Below are 21,179 nucleotides of genomic sequence, written 5' to 3'. Positions count from 1 at the left end.
GGCGCGATCCAGGAAGCTGGGTTCCTGCTGTAGCTTATTCGGCAAGCGCTATAGCTTGCTGAATAAGTGGGGAACCGAAGATACTTGCTCAACTCTACATGTGACCAGATCCAGTTCCCTCAAAATGGCGGATCACGAATGAGGTTTTGACTCCTGAGTCACTAACAAAGATACAGGACATCGTCATTTCCTGCAAACTCAAGGCAGTCCCATCAAAATAGGACCAATTTTACAACAAAGAAAATGCATTCACATTGGAAAACTGACTGAAAGTGCAAAACATGATTGGAGGCGAGAAGAGTGCTAGTTTAGTTAGCTAGCTAGAAGACCGACCAACTTTATGAAATACAATAATAAACTTTTCAAGTTTCCTGACAGAATAGTACAGTCCAAAGAATAAGAAATATATATACTGTATATTAAATTACATGTCAAGTATATAATTAAATCTAGCCTAAAATTTGAGAGAGAAAAAAACGGAAACTAAAATTATGGGTGAACTCAAAGCTTGTTTACCTGTTGCACATTCCTAATTAATTAAACACATTTCCAAAAGTTATGTAAACAGAAGTAAAGATTCAATTCCTCATTAGTTTTGCAGGCATTAAAGTTGTCATTTGTTACTATATTAAAGGGGTTGTCCGGGCTTTTCACATAATCTCAGTGCATATCTGGGCTGCAGAATGTTGACAATAAGTAATTTACCTTCTGTGGCTAGTCTGCACAGTTTCCAAGATATCATCTCTTGCTTCTAAGAAAAACGTCCGGGGGGGTGTGTTCTGGCATTGAAATGAGAACTGGTCGTTTCCTCCTCAATAGTTTCACTTTTCATAGATCACTGTACAGCGTGTGTCTGGGGGAGGAGCAGCTGGGTGGTTCTGCTCTCTGCACTGAGGCTTCTAGAGGGGGAAGATTTGTTACTGTGTGAGGAGGGATAGGATTGTTCATGTGGTCGGTGAGGGCCTGTTGCTATGGAGGGTGGGGTTGTTGCTATAGAGGGCATGTTTTTAGTAGAGTAGGAGGAAACGACCAGTTCTCATTTCAGTGCAAGAACACCCCCCACCCCCGGACGTTTTTCTTAGAAGCAAGAGATGATATCTTGGAAACCCTGCAAACTGGCCACAGAAGGCAAATGACTTATTGTCAGCATTCTGCAGCCCAGATATGCACTGAGATTATGTGAAAAGCCCGGACAACCCCTTTAATCCCTTTCCTTTGATGTGGGCACCTGCACTGAGCCCACATCTTTTCTGGAACCTGTCAGCAGTTTTGAATAACTGACATGTGCTTCTAACAGCCGTGGGTGGAATCCTGATCAACCTGCGACTGTTAACCTGTTAAAGGCCATTGTCAATCTCTGACAGCAGTATTTAACTCTCACTTCCAGTTAGCGAGCCGGAAATCCCGCCCATCAGTGACCCCGTCACGTAACCGCGGGTCACCAATGGGTTGGCATGACCACCAGAGGTCTCCAGCAGACCTCTATGGGGGTCATAGCCAGATTGCTATAGGTGCCGCCCGGTTGTTGGCGCTCATAGCAAGTAATCGTTTCTGCTACATACAGGCGATCTGATCATCACCTGTATGTAGTAGAGCCGATCAGACAACTGCAGCTTCTAGTCTCCCATGGAGACTATTGAAGTTTGCCAAAATTAAAAAAAATGTTTTTAAAAATATTAAAAAAATAAAATAAAAATTCAAATACCCACCCTTTCATACCATTCAAAATAAAACAATAAAAAAATATCAAAAACTTACACATATTTGGTATCGCCGCGTTCAGAATTGCCCGATCTATCAATTTAGAAAAAGAATTAACCCCATCGGTAAACGGCGTAAGCAGGGCTGTGGAGTCGGTAAGCCAAACCTGCGACTCCAACTCCTCAATTTCCCTTACACCGACTCTGACTCCAACTCCGACTCCACAATGACGACTCCCACATATATTGCTTATATTTAAGTGAAAAATGTATTGTAGTACAACGTGAACATCAGACATTTAATCATTTCTATGATACAATAATCAAGATATTTAGATATAATATCTATTTATTGGAATACAACTTTAGAACACAAAAAACTATAATAAATTGTAAATATGTAATACACTGTATAATATCGATTACATACATACGGTTCAGACCAAAGTTTGGACACACCTTCTCATTCAAAGAGTTTTCTTTATTTTCATGACTATGAAAATTGTAGATTCACTCTGAAGGCATCAAAACAATGAATTAACACATGTGGAATTATATAATTAACAAAAAAGTGTGAAACAACTGAAAATATGTCTTATATTCTAGGTTCTTCAAAGTAGCCACCTTTTGCTTTGATTACTGCTTTGCACACTCTTGGCATTCTCATCTCGATTGGGTTCAGGTCTGGTGACTGTGGAGGCCAGGTCATCTGGCGTAGCACCCCATCACTCTCCTTCTTGGTCAAATAGCCCTTACAGGGCCTGGAGGTGTGTTTGAGGTCATTGTCCTGTTGAAAAATAAATGATGGCCCAACTAAAAACAAACCGGATGGAATAGCATGCCGCTGCAAGATGCTGTGGTAGCCATGCTGGTTCAGTATGCCTTCAATTTTGAATGAATCCCCAACAGTGTCACCAGCAAAGCACCCCCACGCCATCACACCTCCTCCTCCATGCTTCACGGTGGGAGCCAGGCATGTAGAGTCCATCCGTTCACCTTTTCTGCGTTGCACAAAGACATGGTGGTTGGAACCAAAGATCTCAAATTTGGACTCATCAGACCAAAGCACAGATTTCCACTGGTCTAATGTCCATTCCTTGTGTTCTTTAGCCCAAACAAGTCTCTTCTGCTTGTTGCCTGTCCTTAGCAGTAGTTTCCTAGCAGCTATTTTACCATGAAGGCCTGCTGCACAAAGTCTCCTCTTAACAGTTGTTGTAGAGATGTGTCTGCTGCTAGAACTCTGTGTGGCATTGACCTGGTCTCTAATCTGAGCTGCTGTTAACCTGCGATTAATGAGGCTGGTGACTCGGATTAACTTATCCTCCGCAGCAGAGGTGACTCTTGGTCTTCCTTTCCTGGGGCGGTCCTCATGTGAGCCAGTTTCTTTGTAGCGCTTGATGGTTTTTGCCAATGCACTTGGGGACACTTTCAAAGTTTTCCCAATTTTTCGGACTGACTGACCATCATTTCTTAAAGTAATGATGGCCACTCATTTTTCTTTACTCAGCTGCTTTTTTCTTGCCATAATACAAATTCTAACAGTCTATTCAGTAGGACTATCACCTGTGTATCCACCAGACTTCTGCACAACACAACTGATGGTCCCAACCTTATTTATAAGGCAAGAAACCCCACTTATTAAACCTGACAGGGCACACCTGTGAAGTGAAAACCATTTCCGGTGACTACCTCTTGAAGCTCATCAAGAGAATGCCAAGAGTGTGCAAAGCAGAAATCAAAGCAAAAGGTGGCTACTTTGAAGAACCTAGAATATAAGACATACAGTATTTTCAGTTGCTTCACACTTTTTTGGTAATTATATAATTCCGCATGTGTTAATTCATAGTTTTGATGCCTTCAGAGTGAATCTACAATTTTCATAGTCATGAAAATAAAGAAAACGCTTTGATTGAGGTGTGTCCAAACTTTTGGTCTGTACTATATTATATATATATATATATATATATATATATATATATATATATATATATATATATATATATATATATATATATATATACACACACACACACACACACACACATACACATACACACTCACTATGACTTATCTCGGCTAAGATAAAGCCTAGATCCTCAGGCTACATTCACACTATGGGCGTAGCCAGGATCAAACCTGGGGGGGGCAGAACCTCATACTGTTCCGCAGAATTTCATACTGCACACCTCAGCTGCTGCAGAACCTCATACTACACACCCCTACACTTGAAAATAAAGCCTGCATCTTAAGAAGATGTGGTGATGAATGCAGTCTATTTATTCCAACTATCAATTGATGATGATGTGTAACTGAAGACGAGCAATGCCTGTCCTGGGCGTCCTTTTGGGCAGCTATGAGGTGTGCCTGACTGGTGCTAAAAAAAAGGAGTGTTAGTCTGTGTGCTATCCGGCTTTCATTCTTTTTGGTACAGATAAGATATGGATAGACAGATATAAATAAATGGATATATAGATAGAGCAGATTTCTAATCTGCTTTTGCTATTGAAAACATTATCTTTGAGCTCAAAAACCTTTCAGGTGATGCGTTTTTTAAAAAGCTGATCTGCTTTTGCAACTGAAATACGTATCCTCAAAAAACGCAGGAAAAACGCTGTGTGTGAATGTAGCCTTAGATCAGGAATAGAACAGTCATTTATAGGACATTTCATAACTTTCCCAAATTCTGATGAAAAAATATTCAGCACATTCTGCATTGAACTACTGTACCCAATTTATTATATATTTTAGGAGTCTGAGTCGGTCCATTTTATACCGACTCCAACTCCGACTCCACGACTCCGACTCCACAGCCCTGGGCGTAAGGAGAAAAAAATTCAAAACGCCAGAATTACGTTTTTTTGGTCGATACATTGCAATAAAATACAATCTTTTGAACGTCCGTTATTGCATCTACACCAAAATGGTATCAATAAAAACGTCAGCTCGGCGTGCAAAAAATAAGCCCTCAACCAGCCCCGTTAATAAAGAGCATACCTAAGGGCCAATTTCTTAGGGCTAAACGGATTTGCTCCAATAAGGAAAATTTTGCTGAACAAGCGGACGATTTATTCCATAGGTTCCAGGAAAGGGGATACTCACGAAGATGTATTAAAAAAGGTTTACAAGCGGCTGAAAAAATGTATCGTAATGAACTTTTGAAACCACGACCTAAATCTAATCAGGAATCCAAGGTAAGGTTCATTACCACTTACAATGCTAATTGGCATGGTATGCAGAATGTCCTCAAAAAATTTTGGTCTATTCTACAAGAGGATGTGGGATTGGCCAAATATTTATTTGACTATCCTTCCATCACATATAGGAAATCTCCTAGTCTTAAGGATCATATTGTACGCAGTTACTATCCTGGAACCCAACTTGAAAGAGCCTTTGGATCTAAAGGGCCCATTTGGGGCTTCTTTCCCTGTGGGGATTGCATCGCTTGCTCTAACATGATACCGACTTCCACCTTCCATTCCAGTGAGGGTAAGATCTTTTCAATCACCCAAAACATTACCTGCAATTCAATAGGAGTAGTATACTATGCCTATTGTCCATGCTCGAAGATCTATATAGGACTAACATCAAGACCTTTAAAAATCAGAATCAGGGAGCATTATCGTGACATCACTAATGCTATGGATACTCAGGATATCTCTTCCCTAAAGCCCATACCACGTCATTTTAAACAGATGCACGATTGCAATGCTAGCCTATTGAAAGCTTTTGGAATAGATAAAATATGCATTGACAACAGAGGTGGTAATTGGAGAAAATCGCTTGCGCAATTGGAGGCACGATGGATCTCCAAAGTTAAATCACTGCAACCTCACGGTCTAAATGAGGTCATTAGTTTCGCCCCCTTCCTATAGCTCTGTTTTCTTTCTTTTTAATTTTATTTTTATTGTATAATTAACTCTGTTTTTATCTTCATAGATGGGTTCCTATCCTATTTCTGAGGTGCTGTTTGGTTTGCTTCCATGTCCGGCTTGAAATGATATTCCATTCATTTTGCGTATTGCTACATCTTACTTCCGGCTGCCCTTCTGAAAAATGTCTTCATATGATTATTCATAAACATATTTTGGGACTCTATTTATCTCTGTATTTTTTACTAATTTATCCTCCCTATAAATATTAAATAATATCTTTCTTCATATTTGAATGGGAGGTCTGTGCAATGACCCTCTACTTCCAATAATATTATTATTGTCATTTTTTATATAATGATATGCACTTTTTGCACTTTAAAGTATATGCACATTATTGCCTTTATCATATATTTATTCATATGCCTCATATGTACTTTATTGTCTTTATTGCGCAGTCTTGTTATATGTAATGCATTTTTTCAATATGACTTTGCTGTACTAATATAACCAACGCTGCACTTACTAATGTATATGATTGACACTTGATTTATGCACAACCTGCTTTTCCTTTTATTTTCCTTATGTGCTGTTCACTTTCTTCTTATTCACCTTTTTTCCACTCAGTGTTGCATTCTTCCCTTCCTCACTTTACTTATAAAGCCCCCGTTACACACTGCGATATCGCTAGCAATATCTCTGTAAAGTCACAGATTTTGTGACGTAGCAGCGATGTTGCTAGCGATATCACTACATGTGATACTTACCTCCAAACGGCTCCCCCGCTGGTTATCGCTGGTCGCCCGAGAAGGTCCATTTCTCGTCGTCAGCTTCTTGCGGCGCTTCCTGCTGTGACGATGAGCGACATGTGGACGCGGGCGGGAGGACGTCAGGATCGCCGCATCTGACAGGCAAGTAGCGACCCCGGACCCCTGCGATGTCGCTGGTGAGATCTGCCTGTGTGGCAGCTCACTAGCGACCACTTAGCGATGCACCAGCGATCCATATCGTTATCGGGATCGCTGGTGCATCGCTATGTGTAACGGTACCCTTAGTCCTCCTCTCATTAGCAGCTGGGAACGTCTCATTCACTCTTTAGTTTGAGCATCGCCATGGCGACGTATTACTCCTTCTCTGCCAGTGGGGTACACTCTGTCGGCTTTACGGGTTAGGCGTCACCGTGGTGACGCGTCTCTATGCAGCCGCTTCCTCATTCCTGTTCTGACGCGTCGAACAGGGGGGAGGTGCGGATCTGCGTGACGCCGACCTATGATGATTCCAGGCCGGACTGCCCCCGGAAGCGCCACCATATGCTTGCCATTTTAAACTTTGTTACCATATAAAAGGACCACTAAACAGCCCCTCTATGCGCCCCTCGATAAAGCTGCAGCGAAACGCGCATCGGGTCCTCCTGCCCGCACCCTGAGGTAATATACACTGACTACATTCTTCCATTTGCTGCTTGGATATGTCTTTTAGGGTTAATTGTCGCCATACTTTGCACATGCTTATACTGGCTATATGATGCCCTATTTGTCCACTCTTTCTTATGCTGATTGACTTGGTTGCATTATTATACTCCTGGAATATGACTTATTATTTTTGTACTGATTTATGTCGATTGCATTATGCCCTAACTTTCTTCATATATTTATATGCATTTGGTATTTTAATCCCTTAAGGAATGCACTAGCATCTATTAAATAGATTACCAGTCATATGCACTAATACTATTTTCCAAGCACTCCTGCTGTGCTTATTACCTGCACTGCACTGTGCTTATTACCTCTTGTTGTGGTGATTTTTTTGTAGTGCCCTCACTTTTAATAATTATGCTGATATTTTACATCCATTGCTTTTTAATCTGATATCAATAAAGGTTATAATATTTTAGACATAGCTTCTTCTTGCTTTTTGGATGATTAAATAAAAAAAGTTCTAGAGACGTTTCGTGTCTATGAGCTAGTAATGACCTGGAAACTCATAATGGCAGGTCAGTTTCAGCATTTAGTGAACATGGTAAAAAAAAAAAAAAAAAAAACTGTGGAATTGCAGTTTTTTTTTGCAATTTCACCACACTTGGCATTTTTTACCGTTTTCCAGTAAAGTATATGTTAAAACCAATGGTGTCGTTCAAAAGTACAACTTGTCCCGCTAAGAAAAATCCCTCACATGGCCATTGTGACTGAAAAAAAAATAAAAAGAATTTATGGCTCTGTGAAGAAGAGGAGCAAAAAACGAAAACGCAAAAACGAAAATCCCTCCGGTCATGAAGGGGTTAAGCACAGAATCACCATTCATTATGTCTGAAGGAACTCAACTGTTGTTACATGGCTCATGCTGCTGGAAATGAAGAGCTTGGATGACACTAAAAGCACATAAAGATTTATACGAAAACAGACAACACTCAAAACCAGCCCAGTATTATTTCAACAGCATCCCCCCTTCCTTCAGGTATCATATCTTACATTACTCTAAGCATGATCTGATCCCAGTATCATCAGCAACACCCCCTACAGTATGAACCCTCAACAAAAGTAGGGCTGTGGCCATAGTAAGCCATAGTAAGTCCGACTCCTATTTTCCCACACTCCGACTCCTTAAGAATAGTCAATAATTTGTAGTTTATGTAATTTGTAAGAAACTTACTGTAGAAAAAAGGTAACATTGCCGTATCACAATTTGTTTCTCTTATAAATTATATAGTGATAGGCCAAGATAGTTATATTAACATTTATGAACTTGTCTAAAACTCCATGACAGGATATAAATTAATTAAGGAATAATAATAACATTTTTTTTCTTCATTTTAAAGCTGGAGAGCGTTCATTTCCACACCCTCCGACTCCACACAAAATTATCTACGGCTCCAAAGGCTTATCTTAAAGTATAATCTTTCCCACCTACAGAACTTTTTTTTCCTTCCTATTTTATCCGTTTCTCCGCACGTATTATCTTGCTACCCTCCAGTATTTACCACCTTCACAGAAATTAAGTGTTTACTCTGTTGTTGGCACCATAACCTCTTTACAGTTGCAGCATTGAAGCCTTAGAGGTCAGCTGCTCCCACAGCTCCGGAGCAATGTAACCAGAGAAAGGAATTCTGTCTTCCTCCCTGATACATAGCACAGAACCTACCAAAAATGTCCAAGATATATGAATACTACCTCAAAAAATTATTCATAAACCATATCTACCATGAATTAATGGCAGAAAAAGAGGCAAAAACATGGTAATTAAAATTTATTCAAAATTTATTATTCATTAAATTCATAAAATAAACAAGGGATATACACAAAAATGCCGTAAGAATACCAAAACCATGTCAGAAAATATGACAGGAAAGCACCATAAGACTCATATAATCAAAATTGCCCCATAGATGGAAAAAGGTACTAAATGTAATAAGTTGATTATGTGAAAAATTTACAATGGAAAAAGTGCTACATGCAAAAAGGTGCCAATAATTGCCTGCTGCATATAAAATGCTAGCCACCCTAATGAAAAAAGCACAATCTGATATTGAATAAAAAAAGAGAATCACTACTGAGAAAATAGTGCTAAATTTCACTATCAAAAATAAACTGCTTAATGCAATAAATTGATTACTGTATGTGCAAAATTTACAATGAATAAAGTAATACATGCAAAAAGGTAAATTTTGCACATAATCAATTTATTGCATTAAGCACTTTATTTTTTATATTTTCAGAAGAACATTAAAACCGCATAGTCTCATACATTTTTAATGTTCTTCTGAATATGCGTTCCACTATTGTGAGAATAATTATTGCAAAATCCCGCCACTACTTAAAGGGAATCTGTTGCCAGGATTTACTCCCTCATTAAAAACTATACATGCATTTAACGCTTTTAAAAACACAAGTCCAGCAATAGCATTACTTGTCTAGTCCATTCCTCTGTAACCAAGAATTAGACGTTTGATCCGATATGCAAATGAGGCAAAAAATCTGTAGATCATGAAGCAATTGTGACTTCAGCTCTATTCCCTGGTACTCTGTGACATGAGGTAAAGGAGTTATCAAGCAAGCAGTAGAGGACTTGGATAGGAAATAGAGCTGGAGTGACAAAGGCATCCGATCCACCATATTTTTCAGCCTCATTTGCAAATCAATACATTTTTCAGATGGACTCACTATCTAAAAAGGTATTGCTGGACTTGTCTTTGAAAAATCTACATGCACATATAGTTTGAGATGTACATTTCTGCTGACAAGATTCCCAGCAGGCAGAGTTGACAAAGCATGGCGAAACTTATCAGGTTCTGCTACTGGGCACATATATTAAGTTTCAAAGATCATCTAGCCATTACTACAGTTGATAGATTTTTGGACTGTTCAGCAAATATATTAGTCAACTGTAAGCACTTTAACATTCGTATGAGATGTCTTTATAAACACTTGCATTGCAAAGGGACACTTATGTCTTACAAATTACATATGAATTGATTTATATGGGTTGAATGTTTTTGCACAGACATTAGTGCAGTAAGTTCCTTTTCGTGTTGCTATATTTAGACAACAAAAATGGATTCAATAAACAGTCTGCACTATATATCCAAGTGCAACTTATTTTTCTATTTGAATGTTTTCTACAAGTAAATATTAGAAGTTGCCAGGGTTCTAGTGGAAAGAGATCTTGGCAACAGTGTGTCTTGTTACACACTTAACATTATGGCTGGTCCAAACAATCAGGACAACTGTTACCACCCACCTTTCGTGTCTCCCTTTTTTTCCTCACTGAATGTAAGCTTGCGAGCAGGGCCCTCATTCCTCTTGGTATTTGTTATAATCTATGTGATTATTGTTATGCTGTAATGTCTACTGTCTGTACAAATCCCCTCTGAAATGTAAAGTGCAGCGGAATATGTCGGCGCTATAGAAATAACATTTATTATTATATTATAGTGTCTCTAAAATAACACCGCACACATCAATCTCTGAGAGTTAGCCTATGAACTTTGCACTTTGATCTTCTGCACAACAGTTTATCTTCATGCTATAAGGAAAGATCATCTATAAGCAGGAAATATTGTTTATGGTTTAGGTATTTAACATGTATTTTGTTTTATGACATATTTAACAGGACCTGTCACTAATATGATATGGCCAATTTTGCTCTTATTTTATTTCTGCTGCTACTGAGTATTCAACTTTTTTCAGCCCAGTAAATGACATCACTGGAATCAGGATCTTTTCCCCTACATTATGCTGCTCTCAAATTAGGTGACAAAAACCTAGTGACAGCTTCCTTTTAAAAGGGTTTCTTGATTTTAGGAAAAGTCATGTCCAACAGCTTAAGTTTGGTTTTAAAAAAAAAAAAGTATCCTTTAACCAACCTATCTGGGTCCAGCGCTGAGTTTCTGTCGCTGCTCTTGGTGTCTGTAGCACTGACATCATATCAATAGCACTGCAGCAATCAGTGAGCTCAGTGGCTCTGAGTGGCTTGTGCCATCAACCAGAGCAGAGACGCTGAGCTCAGAGGAGCAGACGTGCTTGCAACATGGCATCAGCGCGGAAAACAATAACAGACACTGGGAGCAGCGGCAGAGACAGAGTGCTGGACCCAGGGACAGCGAGTAAAAATACAGCTGGGGGGGGGGGGGGAACACAGATCCAAAACTGGAAAAACCCCTTTAAACACGCCTTTCAAGCCACATACAGCAGGTGGAAAAAGTATTGAACACGTCACCAATTTTCTAATTAAATATATTTCTCAAGGTGCTATTTAAATGAAATTCTACCTAGATGTCGGTAATAACTTATCCAATACCACACAGGCAAAGAAATCAAACCATAGATATCCATAAATTATGTATAATAATGAGAAATGACACAGGGAACTTGTACTGAACACACTGATATTTATTTAATACTTCAATACACCTCCTGTATGGAGAAACTAGTTGCATGCATTGCTCAGGTGTGATTTTGTCCCATTCTTCCACCCAAACACTTTATATCCTGAAGATTCAGTGGGCTCCTTCTATGAGTCTATAAGCTCTGAGCTTTAGTTCCTTCCACAAATGTTCTATTGTATTCAGGTCAGCCGACTGGCTGGGGCCATTCTAGCACTTAATTTTCTTTCTCTGAAACCAATTGAGAGTTTCCTTGGCTGTGTGCTTGGGATCATGGTCTTGCTGAAATGTCTACCCTCATTTCATTTCTATCTTCCTGGTAGTTGGCAGATTTTTTTTTTAAAGAATGTCTCGGTACATTTGTCCATTCATCCTTCCTTCAATCATATGAAGTTTGCCGGAGCTGTATGCTGAAAAAGAGCTCAAGACCATGATATTCGCACCTCAAAACTACACTGTTGGTATGTTGTTCTTGGGGTGATATGCAGAGTCTTTTGGCCTCTAAACATGGTGTGTATTATAACATCAAAAGAGTTCAATTTTGATCTCATCTGACCAGACTGTATTCTCCATGTATTTAACAGGCTTGCCAAATGTTGTTGATCAAACTTTAAAAGCACTTTAACATTATTTTTGTTCAGCAATGGAGTCTTGCGTGATGAACGTGCATACTGGCTATAGAGGTTGAGTGCATTATGAATTTTCTTTTAAACAATTGTACCTGCTGATTCCAGGTGTTTTTGTAGCTCTCCAAAGGTGGCCACTGGCTTTTAGACAACTCTTCTGATAATTCCTTTCACTCCTTTTTCTGATATCTTGCGGGGATCACCTACTCGTGGCCGGTTTATGGCAAAATGATGCTCTTTCCACTTCCAGACTATGGCCCATCAGTGCTCACTGGAACCTTCAGTGCTTTAGAAATTCTTCTATAGCCAATGCCATCAGTATGTTTTGCAAAGATCTTGACAGCTCACTGGTTTTACCTATCATGAGATTTTTCTTATGTGGAACCTTGGTAATGAGACTCCATTTTATAGACCATCAGTTGAATCACTTGATATTATTTTTCACTAAGTGGCAGGATTGATTTCTAATTACTGATAGATTTCAGCTGGTAACATGACTTTCAATGGCTTTTTGCACCTCTCTTCATGCGTTCAATGTTTTTTCCCAGTGTCATTTCTCATTATTGCACATAATTTATGGACATCTATGGTTTGATTTCTTTGCCTGTGTGGATTAGATAGGTTGATACTGATATTTAGTGAGAATTACATGTCAATAGCACCTTTAGAAATATGTTTACTTAGAAAATTGGTGATGTGTTCAATACTTACCATATTTCACCTGATGTCTTTATATACTTTGAATAACAATTTTCAGTAAAAAATGTGGGGTCAGACTACATAGAGTTTTATGTTGTGTGTTATCACAAAACTATGTCTCTATTGGGGCTACAGACACAAAATAAAAGGATAGTTTTATTGAATAACTTTTGCAAACAGGTTTCAGTTTTTATTCTAGAAGCAATGTAAAAATTACAAAGTATTCATTATTCTTATCACTGTTTAAGTATGCACACAATTCCTCATGGTTTTATATTCGTTCCACAATTCAAGCCCTTTGCTCTCAGGTGACTACAGGATAAAAGATAAAGGTGCTACAATCAGTGTGCAGCATAAAATGTAACTTGGTTACCATATGTGACGACACCGCGTTTATTCTTCATTAAACCAAATGTATATTCTGTAAGCCCATGGACATGAGTTATTGTTCATGAGTCTGAACATTGACTCTTGTAGATTGAATTGATGCTTGCCGAATTGTTGAATGGCTGCTGTTTATCTATTCAATCAGCCCCTACAGCTTATTGTTCTGCTATCCTTAGGGAACAAAGGTACGGGATAAGTAACAATCATTGTTTGCTAATATATTGATTACCCATTGTCAGTCCATCCACCTTGGTGTCCTGCAAATATTGAAGGACAAACTATGCAAGTTTTTGAACACTCGAACAATGAGAGATGACTCCTCCCACCTTCCCCAAACCTGTTGATAATGGCCTGAATGAGATCTGTGACCTATAAAAAGGGGGATCTGCCTCTGTTTACAGTCATACTCTACATGACAGTAGCCTAGGCACCATGGCTCCAGCCGGAGGAATACAGATTTGACACTCTACAGTATGTCAGCTTAATGGACCACGGCCCCAACTCGAGGAATACAGATCTGCTCCATTGACCATCACTGAACTCTCAAAGATGTTTGGAGAATCTAGGTTGGGACAATAAGGTCACCTGACCACATACCTCACTGTACTCTGTCAGCTTCCTAAGCTTGACACTACCTCCTCTCTGTAAGTGCCAGCCAAAAGCATGGAGCTACTGGTTGGGGTAGTAGGCGCTGAATGAACAGAAGTCACAGTTGCTCTAATCCCGGCGAGCCAGAGGAAGGGTGATTTTCTGTCATTTGCACCATCTTATATACTTGCTGGGACTGTACTAAATGTGATTGTCTGTTGGGGTGGTTCAATAAAGTGTTGCCACACTGTGATACGCGTCGCTTAGTTACCCGCTATTTACCCTGCTTGCAGCGCTGGGAGCTCGCTGATCGTTGGTATCCCGCTGCCACAAGCAGCGATGCGTGCTGGCCAGCGGGAGACCAACGGTCAAAAAATGGCCCAAGACACTCCTGCACGATCAGCGATACCCAGCAGGGGGGGCTGTCGCTGATGCGTGCCACACACAGCGAGATCGCTGGTGAGATCGCTGATGCGTCACAAAATCGGTCACGCATCGTTAGAGATCTCGCTTAGTGTGAAGTACCCCTAACTAGTCCATTGAGTGACCAAGAATATAGCAAAGCCCCTGTAGCTTTGAGCCAGATGAAGATGTAACAATGGGGTCACCAGCTGTACTCTGAGAAAGAACAGAAGACACCCAAACAAGTGTAAAAAATAATTGATAGTAGAGCACTGCTTAGGTAACTTAAAATCCAACTTAAAATACATCCATGTAACAACTCACATCAGCATATCTGACTGGCAGCTGTTATCAGATAATTCTGTTAACAGAAGACCACATCTAACTAGTGCATTAGCCAATGTCTGAAACCCAGGCTTTGTCCCTTCTGCAGCAAGTGAAGTTAGGACAGAACACCGTTTTACTTTCACAGTCAGTCAACTTAGGACACGGTGCTCCATTACGCTGCCCACATTTGCCTTGCTATCTTTATTTCTTCTCTTAGGGTGTATACACAGAAGACATTCCTTTGTATGCACAGTAAATGATAAAAGTTTGCAACATTTCCGCAAAAGACTGACTGATCATGCTGATTTTTTATTGTCAAACTAGTGTTATTGAAGATTATGCAACATAAGGTTAACCCCTTAATGTCCAATGACGGACATAGTCCCCCTGGACGACTCTCCCTCATCGCCGGAGCCCGCACCTTTTTCGGGACATGATAGCTGATCTGATCAGCTGACATGTGCCCGAAACAGCCGCGGGTGAAAACTTTGACAGCGGCATTTAACATGCACGCGCAGGAAGCACGTCATTGCTTCCTCTCATCGGCCCCCGTGTCACATGACCGCGGGTCGCCGATGGGTAGGCATGACAACCCGGGGTCAGGAGAAGACCCCTGTGGTTGTCACTGCTGGATCGCTATGAGCGCCGCCTGGTGGTTTTCTATAACCTAATAAGTGTCTGGTAGCTATACACATTTGTATTAGATTGTTATTAATAAGCGTGAAACATATTGTGAGGAGGTCAAGGACTCACAACAATCCTCCTCTGATAAGGAGGGTATTGTTTCCCTACAGTTGACCAAACCTAACAATGACAAAGAAAGCGTGTCTAGCTTGATAGACCTGTTGGCATTGCTCAAAGAAAACAAGAACACAGATTATAATATATATATATATATATATATAATCTATCTGTAACAATGTCTTGACCACTACATCTGAAGAAAACGGAGCATCTCGGGAACATAGCAATTGGGGAGAAAGCCCTATCATGCCATAAGGAAGACTTCGCTACTGTGTTGAATTGAAAAATATTTTTGTATTTTGGTGGCTCTCCATGCTTGAACCTTAAGTCTATGAATAGGCAAAAAGGAACATGCTGCAGATTTTTTTCATTAGATTTATTGTACTATAAACTAACATGGATGTTTGGTTCAGAATCTAAACAGGATGTGTCTGATCAGTGTCAATAAGACCTCATTCAGATGTCCTTGTTTTACATGCCGGTTCTATCCACGATTTTCACAGCAACTTTAACAGCTTTCTATCAGCTGGCATCTTTCTACAAGATTTTGGAGCGAGTCTGTGAGAATTTTGGTACAGCAGAAAGCAAATGTAAGAGAGCATCTGCGCTACAAAAAAGGCATGTTACTTGTTTTTCACACTGTGTGCTCTGTGGCAAATAGGATAGTTTTCTAACAGTTTAAAATGATTGACATGCTAAGCACTGGTACAGGCAAAGAGACTGATGAAATTCCAAGGGCTGAGGGAATCCCTTCTTGTACACACACAGTAATGTGATAGGTTTGCATTCAATAACATTCTGTGCTTCCCGAAGTTTCCACAAGCACATGCTTCCCTTACTGAAATTGCTGCTTTGAAGTAAGGAAAAACAATCAGTTGGTATTACACAGGACTTGTCATATCTGCAGAGAGGGACCAGGTATAAAGATTCTAGAAGGGCAGGCTGAAGACTCATAAGTAAGCAAATTAGTAGAAAATATAAGTGTTGATGAGACCATTGAATATACAAAGAATTCCCCAAGATCACATTCACATGACACTGCTATTTTTCCCATTTTGTCATATTGGTTTTGCTTTAGTATTTCTTCCAACAGTATTGGAAACTGGGAGAACGCAGTTTGCCTTAGAATCTTATACAGGAAAGAATTTTTTTTTAAAAGTTCTCTAAAAAAAAAAAAACCTGCAATCGGCATAACAGAAACACATGTAAAAAATGTAATTTGTGTGTTATTTGATGTTTTATAGTTACAGTTACCTACAGTACAATACAATGCATTGGCAGCTACAAATCGTACTGAAAATGTAAAAAGCAAAAATATCCACATTTCGACTACAGTTTTAAATGCAGATTTTCCTGTGAATTATGCTGAAGATTCAGTAAATATATAAGGTGCACTACCAATGGGGTAATACTAGCTGACAAGGGTGCTGCATAATGCATTGTACAAATAGCAAGGACAAAAGCAAGAGAAAAGACCAATGCATAAAAATAGCGCACACCTAAATATGAAAAAATATATATAAATCAATAATTGTATTCAAATACCAGACCACAAGACACATACATGATAAAACACCATTAATTTTGTTTTATCATGTATGTGTCTTCTTGTGGTCTGGTATTTGAATAAAATTATTGATTTATATATATATATATATATATATATATATATATATATATATATATATATATATATATATATATATATATATATATATATTTTTTTTTTTTTTTTTTTTTTCATATTTAGGTGCGCGCTATTTTTATGCATTGGTCTTTTCCCTTGCTTTTGTTTATGTAGAAGATTCACTATTTTCATCCCTCAGTCATCGAACGTTGTGAAATTCACAACAAATCTGTTATGAAATGAGCATGTTTTTTCATTATTTAAAATTTTGCATGCTTGGATTTGTCTGTAAAGTCTCATCCACTTGCCTTGTACAGTGATATGCTGCAGATTTTGCCTAAACAAATCTTTAGTGAATTCACCCAAATTCTTTAAAGGGGTTCTCGGGTCCTTTGCTGAAACTCTGAATTCACTCTGTGTTACTCTATGTTACTGCAGCCTTCTAAATCCTCACAGCCTGGACACGCTGTCAGGATTCCCCGGTGTCTGTCGCAAGGGCGGGAGGTCATGTCACTGTTATTAGTATCCAAGCAATCACATGCCAACTACACATACTTGGCCTCACTTATTTTACCATCATAGAGCGAGGCCACACTTGTCTAGTTGGACTGTGGCTGGAAGTATGTAGATTGTGTACTTATGGTCATGTGACCACTCCATTGGAGATTTCTGACAGTGTCCGGTCACAGGTTTTTGTCAGGTAAAAAAAAATTATTTCAAAACTTTTTCCACCTTTAATGTCACCCACAATCTGTACAAATCCATTGATAAACAAGTTAGTTTAAGAGGGGAAATAAAAAACAAAACTAAAATAATGTGGTTGCATAAGTGTGAATACCCTCTTATAATTGGGGATGTGGTGGTGTTCTGAATTAGCCAATCACATCTAAACTCTTATCAAATAGTAGCCAAAAGACAGCTACTATCTATAGTGATTCTGACATATACTTTCATATCTAAAAGTTCATTTGTTCTAGTAGGATTACCCTGACATTTTCTTAATTGCATTTTACAGCAAAAACCAAGGTCCATAAACAGCTTACAATAGAGCAAAAGGATCTCATTGTTGAAAGTTATTGGTCAGTAAAAGGGGTGCAAAACCATTTCGAATGCATTGGCTATACCATGGAACACTGTGAAGATGGTCATTAAGAAGTGGCCTAAATTTGGCCCGACAGCTGCATTACCTAGAACTCGACGTCCCACAAAAATAAATAAAAAGACAAGAATTAAATTGGTCCAAGATGCTGCCAAGACGCCTACAGCAACATTAAATAATCTTTAGAATTTCTGACAAGTACTTGTTGTGTACTGCACTGGACAACAATCTCCTGTATGCTTCATATGCCTGGCCTGTGGGGTAGGGACAGCAAGACGTGTGTTTTTTCTTACAAAGAAAAACATCCAAGCCTAGATGTATTTTGCTAAAACCTACATCAATTCTGTCAAAAGCATGTGGGAAAACATGTTAAGAGCAAAGTTTAACTTTTCTGGCACAATACCAAATGGAATGTTTGGTACAAAGCCAACACTGCAGACAACCATAGGAACACAACATACCCACAGTGAAGCACAGTGGAGGCAGCATTGTGCTTTGGAGTTCTTTATTAGCAGCCGAAACTGGGGTTTTAGTCAAAGTGGAGGGAATTATGTAAAGTTCCAAACATCAGTCAATTTTGCAGCAAAATTTTCAGCCTTTGGTGAAAAGCTAAGGATGAAAAAATGGCTTTGGCAGAAGATCAAGTTTTTGAGTGACCCAACCAGAGCCCAGACCTGAATCATTTAAAAAAAATCTCTGGGTGACCTGAAGAGGGCACTGTACATAGCACATGCCCTCATAATAAGACAGAATTGGAGCGCTACTGCAAGGAAGAATGGGCTAAGATTGCCAATTCTCGATGTGCAATGCTTATAGATTCCTACCCAAAAACACTGAATGCCGCCATAAATTCAAAGGATACTTCAACAAAGTGTTAGTTCAAGGGTGTGCATATTTATGCAACAATATTATTTTACTTTTTTTTCCCCACCAGAATATTTCAGTTTATATTTCAATTGAATTATAAAATTATAGGCAAGATTAAAAGGGCAAAAATGTTCTGAAATGATTTTTATTGGAATGATTTTTTTCACATTATATAAAAATCTGGCATTTTAACAGGGATGTGTAAACTTTTTATATCAGCAATGTGTTACATATGTAAGCCAAAAGACTATAAATAACCAAAATTGTCTCACTTCACTATGAGTGGTTGGACCACCATCTCAGCTGTACTGAAATGCATAAATCAACCACTCTTTTCAATATTGATATGAAATCAAAGAGACATGGCTATAGGTTTCTGGGATTACATTGTAATACATATAAAATAACAAATGCAGCTATAGTCACCCATCATAAGTCCATCGCTGCCTATCCGCTATTGTCCAAGTATCATGGTAGGCGGCTGCAGGTAAGTCCTGACTACAGCATACGCGACCCCTGCAACCAGTCACTGAGCAAGTAGACAGTAAAAGACATTACTCTGTGTTCGGTTACAGTGATGATGTGCACTGCAGTCATGAGGTGACCACTGCAGCCTGTCAAATCAGACTGCATTAGCACTGGAAAGGCAGCAATGGGACTGCGTTTGGTGAGTATAGCAGCGTTATTTTTATTTTCTACATCTACAATCCAATGGGCAGATCAACTTTAATACCAGAAATACTCTTCAGTGGTGGCTACTCATGTATCTTTTAGGTAATGAAGACCTAAAAGTTAGCAAACATTCAAAAACTTTCTTGCTCATTTATAACAAGTTTGTGCAGGTTGCAAAACTTTAAGGAGTTGAACAAACTTTTGAGACTTATCAATTTATTTCAGTAGCAGAAGGGACACTAACGTGTACACTTCTAGTTTGCTGCAATAAGTTGCTACTTAACATTCCTCCTCCCTTCCACCTCCCCTTTTTGGCCACTTGACAAGACCCTTCTTTTTCTGTGTACCAATGCCATTCTGTTGCTCTATCACTTACTCTGAGGTATCACTGCTACTTCCCTCAGCCTGTTCATTCTCCTGCAGAACCTGGATGCCCAAGGAGTGCACAGCTCGCTTTAAGATCATCTCCATCGCTTCCACAGAGAGCTTCTCCAGAACAATAACTCTACAGCGGCTTAACAACGCAGTGTTCACCTGGAAAGAGGGATTTTCTGTTGTTGCTCCAATAAGAGTGATTGTTCCACACTCAACGTGTGGCAAAAAAGTGTCCTGGGCATGGGAGGGAAGCAGAAAGAACATCTCAAGTATCCTGAGTAAGTACCTACATCTCAACAAACAATCTGCACATAATAAGTGAGGAAATACTTGTCAATAGGTTACATATGTGGATGTCAAATATATTTGTAATTCTTTTAGTCAGTGAGAATGTATATGGGTATATATAAAAAAGAGCGGAAGTTACAAGGTGCTATACATTGCACCCAATCTATGAGGGATTAGAATTATGCTACAATCTGCAAGCTTGACATTACAATCTTAAGTGCCTGAGTGACAGCTTCCAACCTTGTCTTCTAACATATCAGATCAGCTTGTGCATCCACCGGAATACAGGCACTTCTTTAACCCTATGATAAGTTTACAATCTATTTTAGTAAATTTGATAGTGTGTCAAGATCATGTCCTCTTTGACTGCAGTAAACTGGTTCAGCTGATATTATAATTATTACTAATATAATGTGTTTTATTTTATTAGCTTTTGTTACATATCCAAGTGGCTGCAACAATTAATATTGTAAAATGGATTTTTATATACATAGATCTTTTTCTTTATTTAGACATGTCACGGTAATAAGGATCATCATCCTATCTCCTGAAAACAAAACAATTACAATAAACATTTTAAATAATCTTGTATTAATGGCTGTAGGTTTATCACAGATTCTGGAGTAATAAAAATAATAATAATAATAAATATTATTTCTATAGCGCTGACATATTCCGCAGCACTTTACATTTCAGAGGGGACTTGTACAGACAATATACATTACAGCATAACAATAATCACATAGATTATAACAGATGCCAAGATGAATGAGGGTGGCTGACCCCAGTGTAGTATATTAAACTAACCTATATAAGGGTAGAAAGCTATACAGGGCTATTACCATACATTGGATATTGCAATGGACAGCGCATGCCATAATTGTCTGATAGATGTGGGTCTCACCTCTGGGACTCACATCTATTTTCAGACCAGGGCCCCATCACATACATGCTTTACTGTATGGAGAGCTGGATACACGTGTGACTCTCTCCATACATTCAAATGGGAGCTCCAAAAACTGCCAAGCCCA

At 39.0% G+C, this 21,179-nt stretch overlaps 1 protein-coding gene across 1 annotated transcript in view; it reads right to left on the bottom strand.

Moving 5' to 3' along the window:
- Nucleotides 1-21,179, bottom strand: part of WRNIP1 (WRN helicase interacting protein 1) — a 158,666-nt gene that overhangs the window by 66,727 nt on the left and 70,760 nt on the right. Inside the window, exon 3 of the mRNA XM_073550151.1 lies at nucleotides 19,862-20,094. Coding sequence (XP_073406252.1) covers nucleotides 19,862-20,094 — 233 coding nt within the window. The remainder of the gene's footprint in view (nucleotides 1-19,861; nucleotides 20,095-21,179) is intronic.

The sequence above is a fragment of the Dendrobates tinctorius genome, unplaced genomic scaffold (assembly GCF_039654945.1).
Source record: "Dendrobates tinctorius isolate UK_male_01 unplaced genomic scaffold, ASM3965494v1 ptg000163l, whole genome shotgun sequence".
NCBI classification, from domain to species: domain Eukaryota; kingdom Metazoa; phylum Chordata; class Amphibia; order Anura; family Dendrobatidae; genus Dendrobates; species Dendrobates tinctorius.
The sequence above is the reverse complement of the archived record's forward strand: the minus strand, read 5'-3'. Positions and strand labels throughout refer to the sequence as shown.